The sequence below is a fragment of the Tamandua tetradactyla genome, chromosome 20 (assembly GCF_023851605.1).
Source record: "Tamandua tetradactyla isolate mTamTet1 chromosome 20, mTamTet1.pri, whole genome shotgun sequence".
NCBI lineage: Eukaryota > Metazoa > Chordata > Mammalia > Pilosa > Myrmecophagidae > Tamandua > Tamandua tetradactyla.
Window position 1 is genome coordinate 35,305,910 of NC_135346.1, and position 22,724 is coordinate 35,328,633.

At 42.6% G+C, this 22,724-nt stretch overlaps 1 protein-coding gene across 2 annotated transcripts in view; it reads left to right on the top strand.

Moving 5' to 3' along the window:
• Positions 1–22,724, top strand: part of GALNT10 (polypeptide N-acetylgalactosaminyltransferase 10) — a 239,554-nt gene that overhangs the window by 120,153 nt on the left and 96,677 nt on the right. For both annotated transcript variants that reach the window (XM_077137482.1, XM_077137483.1), the window contains exon 4: positions 17,715–17,881. In XM_077137482.1, coding sequence (XP_076993597.1) covers positions 17,715–17,881 — 167 coding nt within the window. The remainder of the gene's footprint in view (positions 1–17,714; positions 17,882–22,724) is intronic.

Below are 22,724 nucleotides of genomic sequence, written 5' to 3' on the forward strand. Positions count from 1 at the left end.
CTAGCCTTGATTTTCATGGTTCTCCTTGGCTTCTCAGGTTGAAGCTGTGCATATAGCATGGGAACAGTAGTTGCCTACTGCCTTATTCCTTAATCCAAAGAGGTTCCTGGCTTCTCCTACCTTCAAAACACATAAACCAGCTCCCATCTGAACAATGAACAATCTGTAATTGTCATCTGTTTGGTGGAGGAGGATAACACAGAGTTTGGTTCCCATGAGAATTTCCAGAAGGTTGTTTACCTGGGAGTCTAAACACTGGGAGCTTCCCAACACACAGACACTCCACAAGGATTTTAAAAATAATCATTGCCTAAAAAAAAAAACAGCTGACCCTTCTAATCCCTGGAGAGCAGTTTGCTGCAGTGTGCAGCGCACAGTGACAGTGGAGTGCTTTGGGCTGTAGGGAACTACATGTGGTGTCACAGTGGCCTGCTTGGCGCAGTATCCAGAGGGCGTTGCTCGTTATGTGAAACAGTAACAACCTGGCCCAGCAGTTTCTGTGTCCATAACTTGGAAGTCCAGTTTTCCATATTAGTTATGTTTCTGAAGCTTAGAAATCTTAATTCTAAAAGCATCCAGTACTTTTCAAAATAACAAAGAAAAAAAAAATACTTGTTTCAACTCCATTAGAACCTTTGGGTACCTGTTTTAGGTTTTTCTTTCCAGGGAATGGATTTAGGAACAGGATGAGCTTCCTTGGCTCTTAAATAATGAGGAAACCCCTGAAGGAGGCAGGGCAATAAAAGGAAGCAGAATGTTGACTAGGTGGCCGTGTCCCACGGGAATGTGGGAAAAGCCAGACATCAGCCTTCCCACAAGGAGGAGCCGTGTTACAGCCAGACCTCCCAGTACCTGAAATAGGGAGAGCCTCCAGTCCTTCTGTTATGACTCCCTTATCAAGAATTCTTATATCCCTTCTATCAAGAACTCTTGTATACCACCCTCAAGAGGCTTTCACTCCTCCCTATGTACCTCAGTGTCTGTTCCTCTCGTTAACTCTTTGACCCTCTTTCCATATATCAAGATCAAGTCCCCATAAAAGAGAATTTGGTTGGCCTAGTGAACCTCATTTGGGCACATAGACAGGTCAATGGATTAGCTACCTTTGGGTCAGGATTCTGCTCCTGCTCCAGGAAGTTGTGGCCAGGGAAGGGAAAGTCCTAGGCCCACCCTGGCTTCCTTCCTTGGTCAGGGAGGTACGCATGGCTTTTTATGTCAGAAGGAATTCAGGGGGCTGGCAGATAAGTACCATGATTGGCCTGACCAGCATTGATTTTCTTTTTGGACCAAGATGGCAACTGATACTTCCTCAAGTTCGTAGAGCATCAACATGTCCTTTTCTTATTCATGTCTCAGCTCAAATCTGCAAAGAGACATGCCCATTTTACAAACGAGGAAACTAAAGCTTACAGAGGTTGCCCAAGATGATACAGCTAATAATTGGTCTTTTTGGCTCCAACCTATACCAAAATACTTCTGGTAAATGAGGACAAACATTGAATGATCATGAACCAACATTATTTAAAGCATCTACATTTTTACTAATATGTGTTTTTAATTGTTGAAGTTCGTATAAAGATGCCTGAAGAGGGCCACGGTGGCTCAGCAAGCAGGGTTCTTACCTTCCATGCCAGAGACCTGGTTTAGTTACCAGTGCCTTCCCATGAAAAAAAAAAAAAGATGCCTGAAGATCCTAATTCTCAGGCTGTATAGTCCAGCTGCCCAAGGACCTGCCAAGCCTATAGGTGACAACTGGAACATGGTGGCAGACCTTGGCTCCTTGAAACCCATGTATGATTTAGATGTGTTATTTATATCCACAGTTCCCCCAGTAGTCTCTCTTTATGTTGTGACTAAACTCAGAAACCAGTTCCTCCTCCCAGTCCAACACCAGTTGGCCATGTGACACGAGATCACCACTTATAAGTGTCAGTTCCTCACTTGGAAAACGAAAGAGACTGGAGCAAGCTCCTTCCAACTCCAGATCATCCCAGCAGCCATTCATCTCTGGCTTGCTCTTGACTAGGCGCAGGGCTGGGTGTGAGGATGTGCTGCTCATAATGCCTCTACCCTTTGTCTTTCTGGGTGGTTTGCATTCTTTTCTCACCTCACAGTCATATGCAAGGAGGCAGGAGGAAAATTGTACTTTGTCGCTGCTTATGTTATTTGTCTTCTCTCCATTAGAATGTGTATCCCAGGGGACAGAAACAATGACTTGTCCCTCACCATTGTAATCTCAGGGTTTAGCATAGTGTCTGCCATGTAGCAAGTGCTTGGTAAACATTTCTGGAATACATGAATGAATGTGGGGGTGAGTGAATGAGAATGATTTGAGACATGAGCTGGCTGAAGCATGAGAATACCAAGAATGGGGACTCATATCCACAAAAGCGGAACTCTCATTGTGATGGTTTGAAACTATGTACCCCAGAAAAGATCATGTTCTTAAAGCTAATCCATTCCTGTGGGTGTAGACCTATTGTGGGTGGGACCTTTTGATTAGGTTATTCCAATTGAGGCATGCCTCAGGTGGGTCATAATCCTCTTACTGGAGTCCTTTATAAGAGGATGAAATTCAAATAAACACAGAGACACAGAAGCTGAGAGAAAAAAAGCCACAGATGGAGCTGCCAGAAGCTGAAAGCAAAGAAACCCCAGAGAGAAGGGAGAGACCAGCAGATGCCACATGTACCTTGCCATGTGACAGAGGAATCCTGGATCACCAGTAGCCAGTCCTTGGGAAGAAAGTATCATTTAATGATGCCTTGATTTGGATATTTTCATAGCCTAAGAAGTGTAAGCTTGTAAACTAATACATCCCCATTGTGAAAGGCAACCCATTTTGTGGTGTCTGCATTTCAGCAGCTTAAGTGAACTAAAACTCTTATTTAAATCTTACTGAAGCCATGGGCCTTCTCCTGGGATGATCCAAGAGAATTGCAAACAGGAGCATTCTCTTTGTTTAGTTCAGTTCTACAGTTACCTATCTCCAAGGACAAACTAGCTACTTCTCCCTGTATGTGAGCTTGTCCCATGTTGACTGGCTTACATTCACCATTTCACTTAATTCTCAGTGTCACCATCTCTATTTTATGGATAAAGAAACTAAGGACTCAGAGGCATAGAAATGAGCCCAAGGACCCACAGCTGCAGAGTGGCAGGGTCAGGACTGGAACCCAGGTCTGGAGCTTTCATGCTCCTTCAGGCACATGCAATAAAGGATTTGTTTAATTGACTTGCATTTTAATTTGGTCTCTGGATGGTATCCCATGCTAGGGAATGAAATGTTCCTTATAGCTCTTTTTAAAAGATTGGATTATTCTGTTTCAAAGTTGACTCGGAGAGGTTTTTGAAATGCATCCCTCTTATTTTGATTTCTCTTCTTTTATAGTCTACTGCTCCAGCATTAAGCCCAAGGGTGCATCTTAAGGGCCAATATATTAGACTCATCTTTGTGCCCCAGGAACTCAGAATCCTTCAGGGAATATTAAATGTGGGGCTGCTCAGTCACAAATGAGCTGAATTATCCTGCATTCCTCTCACTGCCTCCTACCCTTGCAGAAGCCTTCACACATGTGCCACTTTCTCCCAGTCAGTGCGTGAGCAAAATTTCTCATGTACTGCAAGAAGGAAACCAACCCTTTCAGACCAGAGGTAACTCCTGGAGAATTACCTGCCTCTTTGTCCTTCAGAACTCATGATTAGGTCCAAAATAGATTCATTCACTAAAAGTGCTTAGAGACAAAGTTACAGAAATCTAACTTAAACTGACTTAAGAAGAAAAATGTATTGGCCCAATAACTGAAAGTAAACTCATTTCAGACATGCTGGCTCCAGGTCCCCAAATGATATGAGCAGAAACTCTGTCCACTCTTGTTGGTTTTCTATTATACTAACTGCATTGTAAGACTCGATCTGTCCACATGGTAGTCCTAAGCAGAAAAAGGCTTCCATCCTCCCAAGATCAATTTCTCCAGGAAAGAGGTGACATGTCTTCCAATTGCCTCAGCACAGATGTACTCTGATTTACACATGCCCATCCCTGAACCAGTCATTGTGACTGGAAAGAAATGATGCTCTGGTTACTGGGCTATGGTCCCTTACCTATCAGGAAAGCAATAGAGAAGTCAGCTCCACCCAAACCCTGTAGAACTTAGGAGATGGTGGAATGAAGTGTGGGAGAGAACCCAAGAAAATCAAGATGCTGTTATCTAAAGGACAGGAAGGAATGCAGAGCTGGAACATAAGACTTGCCTGTTGCACAAGTCCAACTCCCCCGCTGACAGAAAAGAAAACTGAGGTCCGGAGTCAGGGACTTGGATTGCTGCATAGCAGAGCAAAAACTAGAAGACCAGGAATTCAAAGTCCTGTTTAGTGCCTTCATTTTTCTGTTTGTTTTTAGAGGAGTAGGCTTACAGAAAAATCATGCAGAAAATACAGAGTTCCCATATACTTCCTTCACACACAGTTTTCCATATTACTAGCACTTTGCATTAGTGTGGTACCATTTTTACAATTGATGAAATGATGTTATTCTAATTATGCTATTAACTATGACCCATAGTTTACCTGAGGGTCACTGTTTACCTGGTATGGTTCTATGGTTTTCTTTAAATTTTCATTCTAGTAACATATATACAACCTATAATTTCCCTTTTTTTTTTTTCACATGGGCAGGCACTGGGAATCGAACCCGGGTCCTCAGGCATGGCAGGCAAGTATTCTTACCTGCTGAGCCACCGTGGCCCACCCTAATTTCCCTTTTTAACCACATTCAAAATACATAATTCAATGGCATTATGACATTCACAATGTTGTGCTACTGTCACCAGCTTCCATTACTAAAATTTTTCCATCACCCCAAACAAAAACTCAATACCAATTAAACATTATCTCCTGTCTTAATTTCCTTTTTGCTAAAGCAAACACTATGCAATGGATTGATTGACTTAAACATGGAAATTCGTAGCTTATAGTTTTAAGGCTAGGAGAAGTCCAAATCAAGTTGTCATCAGAGCAATACTTTCTTCCCAAAGATTGCTTTGCCCTTGGTCCTTGGCTTCTCTGTCATATGGCAGTGCACATGGTGGCCTCTCCTGGCCTTTCCTTTCTCTTCCAGGTTCTGTTGACCTTCAGCTTCTGGTGCCTTCCTCTGGCTTTTTCTTTTTCTCTGATCTTCCATAAAAGGCCTTCAGTAATAGGGTTGAGACCCATCCTTAGTCAGTTGGCCACATCCTAACTAAAGTAACTTCATCGAAAGATTCTAGTTGCAGGAGTTCACACCCACACAAATGGGTTAAATTTAAGAACATCTTTTTTTCTGCGGTAAATAGCTCCAACCCACCATAACTTATCATTCTCTACTCCCACCCAGTCCCTAACAACCTGTATTCTGACTCTATGAATTTATACTTATTCTAGTTTTTTTGTATCAGTGAAATTATACAGTATTTGTTGTTTTGCATCTGGCTTATTTCATTCAACATGATGTCTTCTAGTTTCATCCATGTCTCATGTATCAGAATGTCATTCTTTTTACAACTGAATAATATTCCATTGTATGTATATACCACATTTTGTTTGTCTGTCCATTGACTGATGAACACTTGGGTTGCTTCCATCTTTTTTTTTTTTTCATATTACCCTTCTTTTTTTTAATTTATTTATTAATTTAAAAAGATAACAAATGAAATAAAAATTAACATAGATAATCAGTAATTCACAATATCATCACTTAGTTGCATATTCATCATTTCTTAGAACATTTGCATCCATTCAGAAAAAAAATAAAAAGACAATAGAAAAAGAAATAAAACGAAAATAGAAAAACAAATTTTACCTACCATACCCCTTACCCCTCACTTTCACTGATCACTAGCATTTCAAACTAAATTTATTTTAACATTTATTCCCCCTATTATTTATTTTTATTCCATATATTCTACTCATCTGTTGACAAGGTAGATAAAAGGAGCATCAGACACAAGATTGCTTCCATCTTTTGACAATTGTGTATAATGCTGCTGTATATGTTGGTGTGAAGGTATCTGTTTGAGTCCCTGCTTTCAATTCCTTGTGGTATATATCTAGAAATAGGATTGCCAAGCCATATGGTAATTCTATACTTAGCTTTCTGAGGAACTGCCAAACAGTCATCCATAACGGCAGCACCATTTTACATTCCCATCAGCAATTCACAAATGTTCCTATTTATCCATTTCCTCTCCAAAGCTTGTTATTTTCTGCTTTTTGAATAGTAGTAAGTCGAGTGGGTATGAAATGGTATCTCATTATGATCTTTATTTGCATTTCCCTAATGGCTAATTATGTTGAACATCTTTTCATGTGTTTATTGGCCATTTGTCTTATCTTTTTTGAGAAATAGTCAAGTCTTTTGATCATTTTCTAATTGGGTTGTTTGTGTTTTAGCTGTTGAGTTATAGAATTTCTGTATATATACTGGATATTAAGCATTTATCAGATATTTGGTTTCCCAATATCCTATTCCGTTATTTAGATTGCCTTTTTACTTTCATGATGAAGCCCTGTGATGCACAGAAGTTTTCAATTTTGATGATGTCCTATTCATCTTTTTTTCTTTTGTTGCTTGTGCTTTGTGTGTAAAGTCTAAGAATCCATCATTGCCTAATACAAGGTCCTGAAGATGTTTCTTCATTTTCTTCTAGGAGTTTTATAGTTTTGGTTCCTATATGTAGGCCTTTGAACCATTTTGAGCTAATTCTGTGTAGAGTATGAGGTAGGTGTCCATTTTCATTCTTTTGGATATGGACATCCAATTTTCCCAGCACTATTTGTTGGAATCATTTTTCTTTCCCCGTTGGCACCCTTGTCAAAAATCAAAGTGCCATAGATGTGAGGGTTTATTTCTGAACTCTCAATTTGATTCCATTGGTATATTATGTCTGTCCTTCTGCCGGTACCACATTGTTTTGATTACTATAACATTGTATTAAGTTTTGAAATCAGGACATATGAGTCATCCAACTTTGTTCTTCTTTTTCAAGATGGTTGTATCTGTTCAAATCCCCTTACCATTCCATATAAATGTGATGATTTGTTTTCTGTTTCTTCCAGTTAGGCTGAATTTTTATTGGGATTATGTTGAATCTGTGCTTTGCTTTGAATAGAATTGACATCCTAATGATATTTAGTCCTCCAATCCATGAGCATGGAATGTCCTTCCATTTATTTAGGTCTTCCTTGCTTTCTTTTAGCAATGTTTTGTCATTTTTTTTGTGTGCAAATCCTTTACATCCTTGATTAACTTTATTCCCAACTATTTGATTCTGTAAGTTGCAATTGCAAGTGGAATTTTCTTCTTGATTTCTTCTTCCGATTGTTCATTACTGGTGTATAGAAACACCACTGATTTTTGCATGTTGATCTTGTACCCCCACCATTTGGCTGAATTAATTAGCTCTAGTAACATTGTTACAGATTTTTCAGGATTCTCTATGTATAAGGTCATGTTATCTGCAGGTAGGGAGATGTCATCCTTCCCAATCTGGATGTCTTTTATGTCTTTTTCTTGCCTAATTGCTCTGGCTAGAACATCCAGAACAGTGTTGAATAACAATGGTGAGAGCAGGCATCCTATTTATTTATTGTTGCTTACTCTGCTTTAGCTCTCTCCATCAGCTGCTTCTGCCTGCAGGGCAACTTCTGAGAGAAAGCAATTTCCTGATTCAGTTTTCCATGTTGCTACCCAGTAGACTGGCACCCATAGATTGGCACTGACAAACATGCACCCCAGAATGCACATTGGGGTTACTCTCCTACCTCCAGAACAGGGCTTAGGACACACAGTGGGAGTGCAGGCTGGCTGTACACTGCCATGGAGTAGATAGGAGAAGAGCCAGCAAGAATGTCAAGAGTTTCTCCTACCTTTTTAAAGCTGTGTTTTCTTGACTTAGTACTCACCCAGTTACTGCAACCCTTTAACTGTTTTTCAGAGTTTGAGGAAGATGTCTCTGCCAAATTTTGCTAGTTGTTTAAAAATTCTGTGGGGAACAGTATGCTGTTGAGCATCTTATGCTGCTGTATTTGTCAATCAGATAACTCAGTAACTCAATTTTTGCTTTGTTATCCATTCTTTCTTCTTTTTGCTGGTACAGTTAGTAGCATTTACACAGTATCCTTATAAAACTATCAGTGTATATAAATGGCACCATGGGTGGGGCTCCATCCCTTGCCAGCTATTTAACCTAAAGCAAGTTAGGTTATTTCTCTGTGCCTGTTTCTTCCTGTTTATGTAAGGGGAATAATAATAGTCCCTATCTTGTAAGATTGTTGTGACAATTAAATGACTTAATGCATACAAAGTGCTTAGAGCATTGCCTGGCATATCGAAAGTCCTTAATGAATCTTTTCTATTATTATCATCGTTGTCACCTTTTTTTTTTTATTTAAGCTGTGTCACATCCCGGTATTCAGTGATGAAATTGTTTTATTGTGAGAGTTCTAATTTCCACCCAAAGATGATAAAGCTTTCAGTGCAATGCACTTTGTGGCCAGAGCAAAGCTGATGGCTTGAGTCATAGCCTCAATTAGGGCAATGGTTATTTAAGCCTAAAGGACAGGCCGCTCAGCGTTAGCCTGACCAATTCTCCAGGCCAACAGTACTCCTTGGTATTCCTAACCTCTACTTAGCGGGAACATTTCCAGTTCAAGTGGGACTTATGCTCTGTGCTAGCCTGCTGCCTCACAATAATTAGCTCAATTATACAAAAAAACTCATTTAGGAAACTGAAGTAATGAGGAGAGAATCATCAACAGGAATATGTGTGCTCCAAGGGCTCCCTGTGCATTACAGCCCACTTTCCTCCTGCCCCAGCATAGAATATAGCTACAATGTGAGTTGATGCGTAGATGCCTGGGGTGCATCTTTTATCCACTCCTAGTCCTGTGGCCTCAGGGGTAAAACTTAATGTCTCTTGGCCCCAGTTTCCCAAGTATTTACATGGTGGCTTCACTCCTTTGGGTTCCACTTTCTTGACCCCAATATCAGGCGCTGTTGTCTCCAAATAAAGCACCGATATTTCTTCTGTAGCCACCCTCTTTGATGGTCTCTACCTGCTTTACTGCGAAGGCCTGTCTATAATTAGAAGCTCCAGTTTTTGAGGTCTCGGTCCGGGGCACTCGATGCCCCCCTGCGCACGTTGCTGCTCTTCAGAGCACCCCCTTCCCAGTCAGGTGGGGAGCAGGGCAAGCCGGGAGGCTGGGAGGTCTGGCCTGCTGGGCTGCCCAGGCATGGGGAAGCCCCGTGAGCCCCCAGCAAAGTCACAGAGAGCTGTGACACCCAGAATGTGCTCTTCTCACCTCATTTTTTAACCGTTTATCAGAATATACTCATTTCAGTTTTTCATCATTTATTTCATCTTCCCCTTTGACAGACTTTCACTTTATTTCCACTCTTCACTATTTCAAATTGTGTGTTCAACAAATATCCCTGACTATACCCCCTGTTGTCCTTATGCTATACATTTTTAAACTAAACTTTGCCCAATCAGGGTGGGAACCTTATCAGACTGTGAACCAAGTGACAATTGAAGTGCTTGTGCAAGGAATAAAAGGATTTTTACTCAGGTCTTGATTGGAAGGTTCTAAACTACACAGCTGTCTCTTCTTTAGCAGGACCGGAAATATTGAGCCAAAAGGGTATCAAGATTGATGTGTTTGTTGCTGGAAGCTTTACACTATCACTGCTTTGATCCTCTCTGGGGACATGCCTCTGTCCAGTCCTTCCCTACAGGGGCTATTCCAGGCATCTCAGGAGGCAGGGCTGTGTCTAGGAACCCACACAGACTTGGACATCATCTGGGAGGTGAGGGGATGTGAGAAAGTCTGTGTCCTGGATGCTTTGTTATAGAAACAGATTCATGTCCAGAGAAGAACCCAGACAAGCATCTGTCCTGAAGTGCTCAACAAAGGTATCCCCAAGGGTAGGCATCAGACAGAATGTTGGCTGTTGTTGTCATTTTCCTTTGAGCCTTTCTTTGTTTCCCAAACTGTGTGCATTGAGCAATTATTACTCTTGTCATCAAGAAAAAAGCTTTATAAATGTAATTTTAAATAAGTAATGACTGCATTTGAGTCCTGGATCCAGGTCACTTACCCCTTTGGGCTTCATTTTCCTCTTCTGGATAAAGGGGTGAGCATTCCCTAGCTTGCTTGCCTCCCAGAGACAGGAAAATGCTCCGTAAATGCTCAGATATGGTGACCTATGAGCAGGTAGGGTTATTATGTCTTGGTTCGCTGTAGCAGCCATGCCCATCCTCTTCACATTGGGGCAGTGCCCTAGTCTCACCTTCCTGGAGACCATATTCTCTGAACCATAGATTGAAGGTATCTGGACAAAGGGATGGGCTCCTTGTTTATCATACGCAAAAGAATGGCAAACTCTACTGTCCACCGTTGAGATCTGAAGACACAACGTGCAGACAAGTCTTAAAAGGAACTGCTGAGGTAGGGGTGCCATCCCCAGGCCCTCTCCCTAACCCACCTGCTGGGGTCTGAGATCTGATAAGAAGAAAGCAATGGAGCTTTTCATGGGCTGCCAACATGAAGGTGACCTGTGGACAAGTTTGTGGCACTGTTTTCTTTCTGGGTTCCCTGCTGACACTCGTGAGATTAATTTGAGTATGTCACACAATTCTTCCTTTAAACAAATAGCTTCTGCTAAGCTAGGAGGAAACTAATGACTGGTACTCATGCCAAAAGTCAAAGTGCTGTTTTGTGTTTATTTTAAAAATGCATGAATGGAGGGAGGGGAACAGATAAAGGAAATGAGAATAGACCAAAAAAAAAAAAGACAGCACAAGTTCAGGGCTATGATCCAAGGTGAGCCTTTTATTTGAGTTCTGAATAATCTTTAATTCCACAATGGAATTAAATTAGAAGTGAATTTCGTCTATCATGGCATTGTCTATTTCCCTTAATACATGATTGTGTTTGTATATCTGCTGGCAGGCTGTAGTGCCCAGCTCTGGGGTATGAGAGAGCCACGGTAATAGCTATATTGTATTTCACCACTTGGACTCCAGGCAATTTATTACAGCGAAACCCCCCTTCCCCCACTCTAACCCTGCTTCAATCGAGTGAGCCTTCTGTGAAATTGGATGGACGGCAGGAACTTATGTAGAAAACTAGATATCGCCTGTCTTTCTTGGCTGCAAAAAACTCAGCTGAAGTTAAGGGAAAGGGGCTTTTAAGAGGAGGTGCTTTCATTTATTTGTGAAGGTCAACATAACAAAGTAAGAGAAGGTTCCTGGAGAAGGCGTGCTGAGATGATCAAAGGGCAAAAGAAGTGTGGTTTTTTATTTTATTTTATTTTTGGGTGGGTGGAGGGTTGTGAAAAAGAGGTCTGCTTGGGGACTGGATAAAAACAGCCCAGCAAGATGGAAGAGCAAGAGGGGACAGGAAAGCAGCCTATAAGGTCCCAAGGGGAAAAAGACTGACTGACATGACCATTGGAACTGGTCTGCCGGAATTAGGGGGATCCTGTTCACATAGCTGGAAATAACCCCAAGCATTCATTCTTGCCTCCTACGCCTTCCCCAGATACCTTTGGCAAAGGTAGAATTTGAGACTAAGGAAACCATGGACCCTGTCCCACTTTTCCCCCAACATTTCATTCTGAAAATTCTCAAACATACAGAAAAGTTCAGAGAATTATACAGTGAACACTCATGCTCATGCTATCTATATCCCACAATTAAATTCCACTACTTACTTTATAACAAATCTATCCATCCTCTCTCCATCCATCAAGGATACATTTCAAAGCAAGTTACAGGGAGGCTGTGGCCCATTTTGATGATTGAACAAAATTGTAGTCACTTATGGCATCAAATGCAATGGCATGCAATGGATAGATTTTATTGTTACCTGCACTGTCCCAAACTCCCCCCTACCCCCATCCCCAAACTTCTCACCGGTCTGTTTGACATCCTCCTTCATCCCACACACAATGCCTTTTACTTCTGGGCACTCAACTTCAAACTCTAGGGGGCTGGGCAGTAATGTAAGGGAGTGAAGCAGACCTGGTGTAGGACAATTGGGAATGGAGAGAGAACCCACCCAAAGAGAGGGGCAGCCACTGCCAGTTCCAACCAACTGCTGCCCCATGAAACTTGGTCCAGTGTCACCAGGTCTTCCCAATGTTTTAAGAAAAGCCAGAAATAAGGATTTTTATGTGAAATATACTTTTTTAAATGTTTGCAAATAATTAAGATTTAGATACTGGGAAAAATGTTATTAAGGATGCTTCCTAGTGCATTTGTTGCCATGACAAGTTACTACAGTTTTAGCATTTTAAACAACCCAAATTTCTTATCTTACAGTTCCCCTAGCTCAGAAATCCAACATGAGTCTCATCAGGCTAAAATCAAGGTGTTGGTAGGGCTTTGTTCCTTTCTGTGAGCTCTAGGAAGGATCCTTTTTATTGGTGGTTCATGTTGTTAGCAGAATTCAGTTCCTTGTGGTTATAGGGCTAAGGTCGCCTTTCCCTGCTGGCTCTAAATGAGGGACATCCCCAGCTTCTAGAGGCCATCCACATTGCTCAACTCATGGTCCCATTTTTCCATCTGCAAAGCCAGCAATGCTTCAACTCTCTCTTCTTTCTTCCCTCTCATGTCTCTGACCCAGCCAGGAAAGGTTCTGGGCTTATAAGGACTCAGGTGATCAGATTTGGCCCACTTGTATAACCCAGGAAACTCCCCATCTCAAGGTCCTTAATTTTAATCACATCTGCAAAATCCTTTTTTCACATTCACAGGTTCCATGGTCTGGGCTTGGACATCTTTCAGGGGCTAATCCTCTGCTTACCAAGCCTGGTTTCCTGCTGGAGACACAGCTGGACAGCTTCCTTGTTTCCTCTGAGCCTGCCTGTCCTTGGCACCCTCTTCTGGACCCTGGGAAAATCCCTGCTCTCCTCCCAGAAGAGCAGCTGCCCAATGCCCTCAGCCCAAGCTCACTGGGTTGGATTGTGCTGTGCTTGAGATGTCCCTGCCTCCGTGGACTGCCACTTGCCCCTAGGCAGGGAGAAGAGCATTTCTCACATGGGAAGCACCACCCGATCCTTACACTACCCCTACATCTGCAAAGCCAGAGAGACATGTAGAGAAAAGAACATGGAATATGGTATAAGAAGACTGTGGTTGAACCTTGGGGTCATTCATTCACTCACTCAATATGTATTCATTGACAACATACTGTGTTCCTGGTATGATGCTCGACTATACCTAAAAATCCCATTCAGCATGGAACTTACATGCTAACAGGAGAGAAGACGAGTGAACACCCAAATAAATATATAACTGCAAAGTGTACTAAGGGCAATGAAGGGGGAAAAAAAGGTGTTATGAGATAGAATAGGGGTTGGCAGACTTTTTCTGTATAGGGCCAATCAGTAAATATATTAGGCTTTGCAGCTCACACAGTGTCTGCATTGCATATTCTTCGGTTTTTGTTCTGTTTAGTTTGAATTAGTTTGGTTTAATGCTTTAAAAAGTAAAAGCCATTTTAGCCCACAGATCACAAAACAAAAAAACAACTGCCAAATTCGGCTGTAGTTTTGGCCAGCCTCTGAGATAGCTATCAGGAGGGACCTGCTTTAGAATGGGGAGGGGTTCAGGGAAGACTTTCTGAGGGGCCATGTCTAAGCTGGGATGAGGAAGTAAGAGGAGAAGCCAGCCAAGCAGTCAGATGCAGTGTGGGGATGGGGGTGGGATACAGTTTCGGGGAGGGAAGGGGCATCCTAGGCAAAGGCTAGGGAAGGACCTTGGCTTATTGTGTGAACAGAGGGGATGCCCATTATTTAGAACCCTGTGTTTCTAGGCAGATTCCTTTGCCTCTCTGAGCTTCCCTCAGTTTCTCCTCTTCCTCACTAGTTTGCCTTGCGCATTATTTGACTTACTGTCCACACAGTCTCAAACCAGAAACCAGGTGTGAAGGCAGAATGACACCCATGCCCCTCAAGATGTCCGTACAAGCCCTAATTCCCCAGACCGTGTCCCCTTTACCAGATTAGGGCTATGTCCCACTGTCAAGTGCTATACCAGCAGGAGTTATAATTTACACTGGGCAGGCCACCTCCCCTGCCTTGAGCTTCAGTGACTTCAATAAAATAAGGGTGGTAAGCCCTGCCCTGCCTGCTGCCTGCCTCTTGGGGATCTTGTGAGATTGTGGATTCTGAAGCAATTCCCAGGAGTCAACATAATTGTTGAGCATACACGCTGGGCGCCAGATTACCCTGGCTCAAATCCTGGCCCAATCGGTTTCTAGTTGGGTGACTTTGGACAAGTTTCTTCAACCCCTCCGTGCCTCAGTTGTAAAATGGGGAGAGTAATGATGCCTTCTGTGTAGGGTTGTTGTGCATGTGATTGTGAACAAGGGGGTGCACTGCCCAGATTTCCTCTTTAAGGGATGCCCCCAGCCCCCGCTATTGGGAATGTGGCCCTTGGGCAGCCCTTAGCTGTGTCACTCATTGGGAATTGAGTAGCAGGAGACTGACAGCTGGAGAGGGCCTTGCTCAAGGCGACGCCCCCTCCCAGTGCCAGGTTGATGCGGAAATCTAAAGGCTGAGTCCCCTTGTCTCAGTTTAGGAACTCAGAAAAACCTTCACCACTCTAGAGCTCCCGGTAAAATGGGCTGAGGCCTCAGATGCAACCACGTGGGAGTCAGCTTCTTTCTCGTGCATTCTGCTTTTCTCACTTCCTTACATTTTATCTCCCCAGAGCATACCCCAGAAATCCCTCTGCATACAATTTTTCACCTCAAAATCTGTTCCAGAAAACCAAATCCCAGCCAGTTGTGAATGTGAACATTTTTTAGGGCAGTGATTCTGAAATTTGAGTGGCAACAGAATCGCCTGGAGGCTTGTTAAACTGTAAACTGTGTGGGCTACACCCCCAGAGTTTCAGATTCAGGAAGTCTTGGGTAAGACCAGAGAATTTACGTTTCAGATGCTGTTGGGCCAAGACCACACTTTTAAAATCATTGATTTGGAATGTCAGTAAATGACATTCCTCTTCCCCACTCAAATTTGTAAACAAGTGGTAGATGTAACCTTTTTTTCTATAAAACCTGAATTGGAGACCATGGTTTAGGTACAACTAAATGGACTTGCCCACTCCTTAAAAACAAACACAAAAGCAGCAACTGTAGCCCTCATATGAATAGATCTCCAGATTATAATGTTAAGGGGAAAAAACAAGGTAAAGAAAAGTGTGTATAGCATGATACCATTTATTGAAAAGAAGAGTGAGGGGATAGGAATTTGTATACATAGTTACTCATACTAAAAAAAAAAAAGAAAGAAACAATAGAAGGATAAGCCTAAAATAAAATCATTCCTAAAGAGAGAAAAAGTAACAGTAAGGAGGAGACAGAGATAAAGCCAGAATTCTCTAAGTTATCCTCTTTATCTTATTTTGCAGATTTGTCTTTGGCACTGGGTAAATACTTTGCATAATTATTAAACAAGATTAAGTCAAAATCAAAGTGTAAAATTCAATTCCTAAAAACCAAAGGCTAAATGGAATAAATGAACCCAACTGTTTATTGAGTTGGTAACGTAATCACACAGAGAGGAATTTTTTCAGGTAGTTTCAAAACAGAAAAATTTGACTGTTCATCCCTAATGAAATATATAGTTTATAGACAAAAAGAAATGAAGGACAAAAAAAAGAGCTTAAACTGCTTACTGTAATCATATTTTTTGTAATAATATTAATGTTGTTTTTCTGAAACTATTATATGTTGTAGAATAAAGCAAATAAAGAATTATGTTAATATTAACCTAGGGTTTAGCAAAAGAGACACCTCAAGAAAAGAAAACTTCAGACAAACGTCCTTTATGAACACAGACCAAAAATCCTCAACAAAGTACTAGCAAACCTAATCCAGCAATATGCAAAAAAGATTATGCACCATGACTAGGTGGGATTTCTCCCAGGAATAGAAAGTTCAAAAATATGAAAAATAATCAATGTAATATGTCATAGTAATAGAAAATTAATAGAATATACGAGATAAACAGAAAAGAGAGTAAAACCCACATGATCATCTCAGTAGACAAAGAAAAATCATTTGAAAAAAATCTAACACCCCTTCTTGATAAAAACACTCCACAAACTAAGAATAGAAGGGAACTTTCTCAATCTGATAAAAAGAGTCTTTGAAAAACCCACAGCTAATATCATACTTAACGGTAAAAAATGGAATGCTTTTCCTCTCAGGTCAGCAACAAGACAAGAATATTTGCTCTCACCACTTCTTTTCATGTTGTGCTGGAGGGTCTACCCAGGGTGCGCTTAGTCAAGAAAAAGAAATAGAAGACATGCAGATTGAAAAGGAAGTAGTAAAACCATCTCTATTTGCAGATGACGTGATTTGTATATAAAAAAATCCTTGAAGAATCCACAAAGAATCTTCTAAAATGAATAAAATTTCAGCAAGATTGCAGGATACAAGATCAATCTACAAAAGTCAATTGTATTTCTATATGCTAGCAATGAACAATCTGAAAATGAAAGACAATTAGTAGACATTTCTCCGATAAGCATATGAAAAGATGCTCAACATCATTAGTCATTAGGAAAAATGCAAATCAAACCCGTAATGAAATACCACATCACACCCACTAGGATGACTATAATTAAAGAGAGAGATAATAACAAATGTTGATGAGGTTGTGGAAAAATTACAACACTTATATGCTGCTAGTGGGAATGTAAAATGGTGCAGCCACTTGGGAAAGCAATTTGGCAGTTCCTCAGAAAGGTACATATAGAGCTACGATATGACCCAGTAATTACACTGATAGGTACTACTGAAAACATTTCCATACAAACACTTGTGCACCAATGTTCATAGCAACATTACTCATAAGAACCAAAAAATAAAAACAACCTATATTAATTTCCTGCCTGCTAAAACAAATGCCATTCAGTGGATTGACTTAACACCAGGAATGTCTTGAGTCATGGGTTCAGAAGTGAGAAGGCTTGCTTTCTCCTGGGGTTGGCAGCTTCTGGCCAGCCAGCTGTCTTCTGGGTTTCTGGGCTTTCCTGTTACACAGCAGCACAAGTGGCAGATCTTCTCCTCTCTCTTCTGGATTCCGTTGACTTCCAGCTTCTGGCTGCTCCCCGTGGCTTTGCCGTCAGTGTTCAATTTCCTTTCCCATCCTTGGATCAAAGTCCACCCTCACTCGGTGTGGGCACACCTTAACTCATAACATCTTCAAAGAAACCTGTTTACAGATTGGTTCACACGCCAGGGATTGGGACCTACCTGGACATGCCTTTTGAGGGGGACGTGATTCAATCCCCAACACAACCCAAATGTCTATCACTTGATGAATCAATAAACAAAATGTGGTATGTCCATAATTATTATTCCACCATGAAATGGAAGGAAGCTCCGATGCATGCTACAACACGGATGAACCTTGGAAACATTTTGCTGAGTGAAAGAAGCCACACACAAAAGGCCACATATTATATGATTCCATTTATATAAAATATCCAGAATAGGTAAATCCATAGGGATAGAAAAAAACCACAGTTGCCAGGGTCTGGAGGGAAGGAGAATGGTGAGGAAATGGGATTTGTAGTCACCTGAAACATGTGCTTGTGTTCTTGTGGCAAGGTGGGAGCTGAACCTACTCACTCCTTCTCCCTGTCGCCCTCTAGCTGCAACCACAAACACTACCTGGAGGCACTCCCCAACACGAGCATCATCATCCCCTTCCACAACGAGGGCTGGTCCTCCCTCCTCCGCACTGTCCACAGCGTGCTGAACCGCTCGCCCCCAGAGCTTGTGGCTGAGATTGTGCTGGTCGACGACTTCAGTGATCGAGGTAGGACCCGTCCCACCCAGCTTCCTGCCCCCCACCCACCCACCCACCCACTCCACGCGTGACTCGCCCCTGGCAGCAGATTCTCCCACCTTCCCCTTCCTCCTCATCAGCACACGTGCCACCATGGACTGAATGCTTGCTGGGTACCAGGCCATGGACCTTGTGCTGTACACGCATCACCTCGTTTAATCCTCGATAACCTGTGACAAAGGTTCTGTTTCTGTATCCATTTAGAAATGCAGATGATAGGAATCTTAACAGCACCTCAAACAAGTTAAGAGATTTATTTAATGTTTTTTAATAGTAAGAGATCCAGGACTGGTGCAGCTGCTCAAGGCTGTCATCAAAGAATGAGGTTTCCTCTTTCTTCCTCTTTCATCATCCTCATGGTCACAAAATGCCTCTAGAAAGTCTGCCTTTCAGGCAGAAAAGCAAAGGACACAAAGCCTCCCTTTGTCAAGGCTTTGCCTTCTTATCAGGAGCATCTCCCCAGAGACTTTTGGCCAGGGCTCTGACATCTGGGCACCCCTATCTACAAGGAAGGCCAGAAATATGAATTTTCCATTTTTGCCTTCTTTAGCAGAGGTAGGAAAGGGAGAACTTGACTGGAACAAAGTGTTAAGTGAGCCCATCTACACTACCTGCCATGACATTTTACAGTGAGAAACCTGAGCCTCAGACTCCTTGTCAAGCTAAGTGACTCCTTGGTCCCATCACTATTCTGTGACCCAGTGATGTCACACTGTCACAGTGACCCTACCATGTCTGTTTAGCCCCAAGCATGTGATCTTGGCCACTAGACCACACTGCAGTCTCTTAGCTGTAAGTCTCACCTGGTGGAATAATTTTCTGTCTTGGATTTAAAAGACAGAGGTGGAGCCAAAAATGAAATCCAAAATAAATTGCCCTCCAACCAGTGGTTTCATGCCTATTCTTTGCATCAAAGCTTTTACCAGTCAAAGCAATATCAAGAGAAGCCTTTTCCTCTGTTTGCCCTCTTGCAGAGGCACTAAGGAGCAGTGAAGTGAGGGAGTCCATGTGTGCTCTAGGATAACTAAAGGTGGCCATTTCAAGAGAAACTCACCTGCCTGTCACCACGTTTTTTGTTTTTTGTTTTTTTACATGGGCAGGCACCGGGAATCGAACCCGAGTCCTCTGGCATGGCAGGCGAGCATTCTTGCCTGCTGAACCACCATGGCCTGCCCTGTCACCACGTTTTAATACCACACTCATGCCTTTAGCACAGAGGCCTCCATGTTTGTGTATCCTTGCACACATGTGTGCACATTTATATATTTAACTCAGTTCTTACCACCGCTGTAAAGTCCTCTCTAACCCTTGCCACATGCATTCTCATGGCACCCTTTACTTTTCCTTCCTAGCACTTCATGCAGGTAGAAGTAAAATTGTATTTGTGTAAACGTTGGTTTGCTGTATGCTGTACTGTGGTCCCGAGAGCAGTGACCACTGCATCAGTGTCATTCGCCATGGATCTTGTCCCCTCTGTTCCCTTAGCCCTTCAGCCATGGCTACTGTGTTAGCCAAGGTTCTTCCAGGAAATAGTATGTAAATATTATGCGATTTATTGTAGGACTTGACTCACATGACTGTAGGGATGGGCAACTCCATAGTCCATAGGGCAGGCCACAAGCTGCAAACTACGAGGAAGGTTTTTGATGAATTCCCCAGGAGAAGCTGACTGGCTGAAGCAGATAGAAAATCTGCTTGCTGGTTGCTAAAATCCACAGTTCTCCCTTTAAGACCTTCGAATGACTGGATGAGGCTACTCTCTTTGCTGAAGGCAGTCTCCTTTGTGATTGTAGATGTAATCAGCCATAGATATTAGTCATTATGAGTCAACTGACTACTAATCTACCCCCTGAAATCCCTCACAGAACAATCAGACCAGTGCTCGCTTAATCAAACAACTGGACACCAGGTTCTAGCCAAGGTGACACTTGAATTAACCTTCATAGTGACAGTAGCATCAGCACATTATCTTTGATTCACTCATGCCAATGGGGCGAGTTCTCTTAGTTCACTGACTGCAGGGCCTGGGTCTCTCTTATCTTTGTAGCCTGCTCTTTGGCAGAGACCCTGACAGTAGTTATATATTTGATCCTGGCCCTGTCACTTACTAGCTCTGTGACTTTGACCCAGTCATTTAACCTTTCTGTGCTTTGCTTCCTTCCTCTGTGAAATGGGGTTATGATGGTACCTCCCTCTTAAGGTGGCTGTGACTCTTAAATGAGTTAATATATGTACAGTGCTTAGGGCATTGCCTGGCACAGAGTTAACATTGTAGATAAACATATAAGATATGGCATTAGTGTTATTATTATTGTTATTATTATTAGCAAATATTTGTTTATGGCGGGTTTTCAGGAAAAGGGGGCAGGGGTGATAGAGATGTGGTTAGAGGCTCCCTCTTTCTGTGGCTGAAATTTGTGCTTTGCGAATTATAAGCATGAAACAAATGTACCACTGTTTTGCCCCCACCTGAATTGCCTCCCATCCCTTCACCATCTTCTTTTAATAATAGTAGTCACCATTAAGGAGATAATTTCTATGTGCCAGTCTTACGTTTTCTCATTAATTTTGGCAGCAACCTCCAAGGGAAGCCCTGAGATCCCTGGATCTCAAAAGAAGAGATATGATTTGCCCAGATTCACGCAGCCAGGAGGTGGCACGTCAGGTTCAACCACTGCCTTTCTCTCCCTTTCTCCTGCTTTCCTTTTTCCAGTCTTCTCACCCAACCTCAGCCTTCTCCCAGCCTGCCACCTCCAGGGCAGGGGCTTACACCTGGCCAGCGGGAAGGAGAAAATATGAGCAAATTGCCCAAGTGATTAATTGATTTCTATTTACTATGCTGCAGCAGAAAGTCTTTGCTCCTTGAGAGCAAACGCCCCAGGCTTCCCCCAGGTGTTGGCTGCCTGCTCCAGTTGGGCTCACTGCTGTGCTCTTTCGGAGGGCCATGGCAGTGAAGTATGCGCTCGCTCACCCTCTCGCTCGCCCTCTGCCAGGTGCAGCAAGGTCCTCTATTGGGTAATGTTAACCCAATGTAATGCCACCTCCAAATCCTAATAAGAGAAAGAAGAGAACAAATACTGTTCCATTTCACAGCTGAGAATGAAAAGTAAGGCCCCAGTGATTACCGCCCCCATTTCCTCTGGCTTGGAGCCCAGAGCCAAACTCTCACCCCACACCCTTCAGTCTTGCACATTCGCTGTCACATTTTGCAGCCTGCTTTTTTCAGAAAAGCAATCATTATTCTTGTTTCAAAAAGAAATTCTCAAGGCAGCTTTAGAAGAAAACTTACTCAGCAGTGATTGTTTTGAAAATGAGATTTGGGAGAAACAATTTCAAAATTATGGAGAGGACTTTCTAAAGTGCAGCAAATATGGGCCATCGTAAAAGACAGATTTCTCTGGGTCACATTAGCAGAGGCATTTCTCAGGGTTGAAATTCATACATGCTAACTACAGGATAGATTGGCACTGCCTAGCAGAAGGCATTTTCCTCCGAAATGAGCCTCCTCCAGGATCCTCAGGGCAACTAATTGTAATTCAGCTAAGGGTCAAGACCTCAGGTAGGAGATAAAATTGGAACAGATGAATTCTTGAAATAAGATCCAGAGCTTTGTGCAGGCAAGCACCAGGGACTAGAGTGGAGGCAGAAGCTGACACGGGAATAATGCTGGCCCTGCTGACAAATAGAACACTGCGCAGTTTTCAGGGGTCTCTAAAAGCTCTTCAAATGTGTGAGCTTTGCTTGAGGATTAGGAGGACATAGAGATGTTCTCACATCTCTGTGATATGTGTGAGGGTGGAGGACAGCAGACCTGCCATCTACCTAGATAGGATTTTTTTTTTTTTTAACATGGGCAAGCACCGGGAATCGAACCCGGGTCCTCGGGCATGGCAGGCAAGCACTTTTACCTGCTGAGCCACTGTGGCCCTAGATGGGATATTTTTAATAGGAAAATGAATGTTTATTCATTTCTTCCCATCCTTCTCCTTCCTCACCTCAACTCAAACCGGTGTTGGTTTCCCAAAGCAGTGGGATTTGTAGTAATGGGAAGGGTTATTGTCTTCAGATGAACCAGGGCTGCCTGGAATGATGAGGAACAGAACTGAAAGACATGAGTTCATCAATAGCATCATGTCCCATAAGTCTCCATCCACAAACAAAGTCACACAAAGGGAATCGCCCCTGATGGGAGTTCTTAACCAAGTGTTGGCAGAGGTATTGATGAGTTGTTGGCAGTGATTCACGCTCCGAAGGGCGCAGACACTGCTGAGCCCATTAGCTCCCTTGGGAGAAACCTTTGCTGCAAGGCCAGGGTAACAGGTTTTCTTTCCGATCTGGGGGCACATCACCTCTGACCTGCATTCTCACACCGTGCCAGTCATGGGAGCACTGCAAGGAAATTCCTTTTACCCTGTCCCACTTTGCATTTCAACATCCCATACCTGACGCTGCCCAGTGAGTACCTATTCCTTGTTTCTTGTCACCTCTCCCCCGGCACTGGTTTGTTTTCCACATCACCACAACTGTTGGTGGGGCACTCCCCATTTTTATTTTACTGCTTAGGTTATTTCCACCTTTTTGAGTTTTGTGCTGCTTGATTTTCTTTCTTTCTTTCTTTCTTTCTTTTTCTTCTCTCTCTCTCTCTGCATTTGCCCTGACTGATCAAAGTAATTCATGTTCATTTATTCAACAATACTCATGAAATGACCAGGTGCTGGGGATACTACAGCCGTAAAATAGATTCTACTAGAAGGCATCAGAGGTTCGTGTCCAGTGAAGGGGACAAATGAGTTAGGGGCAACCATGAGACCAT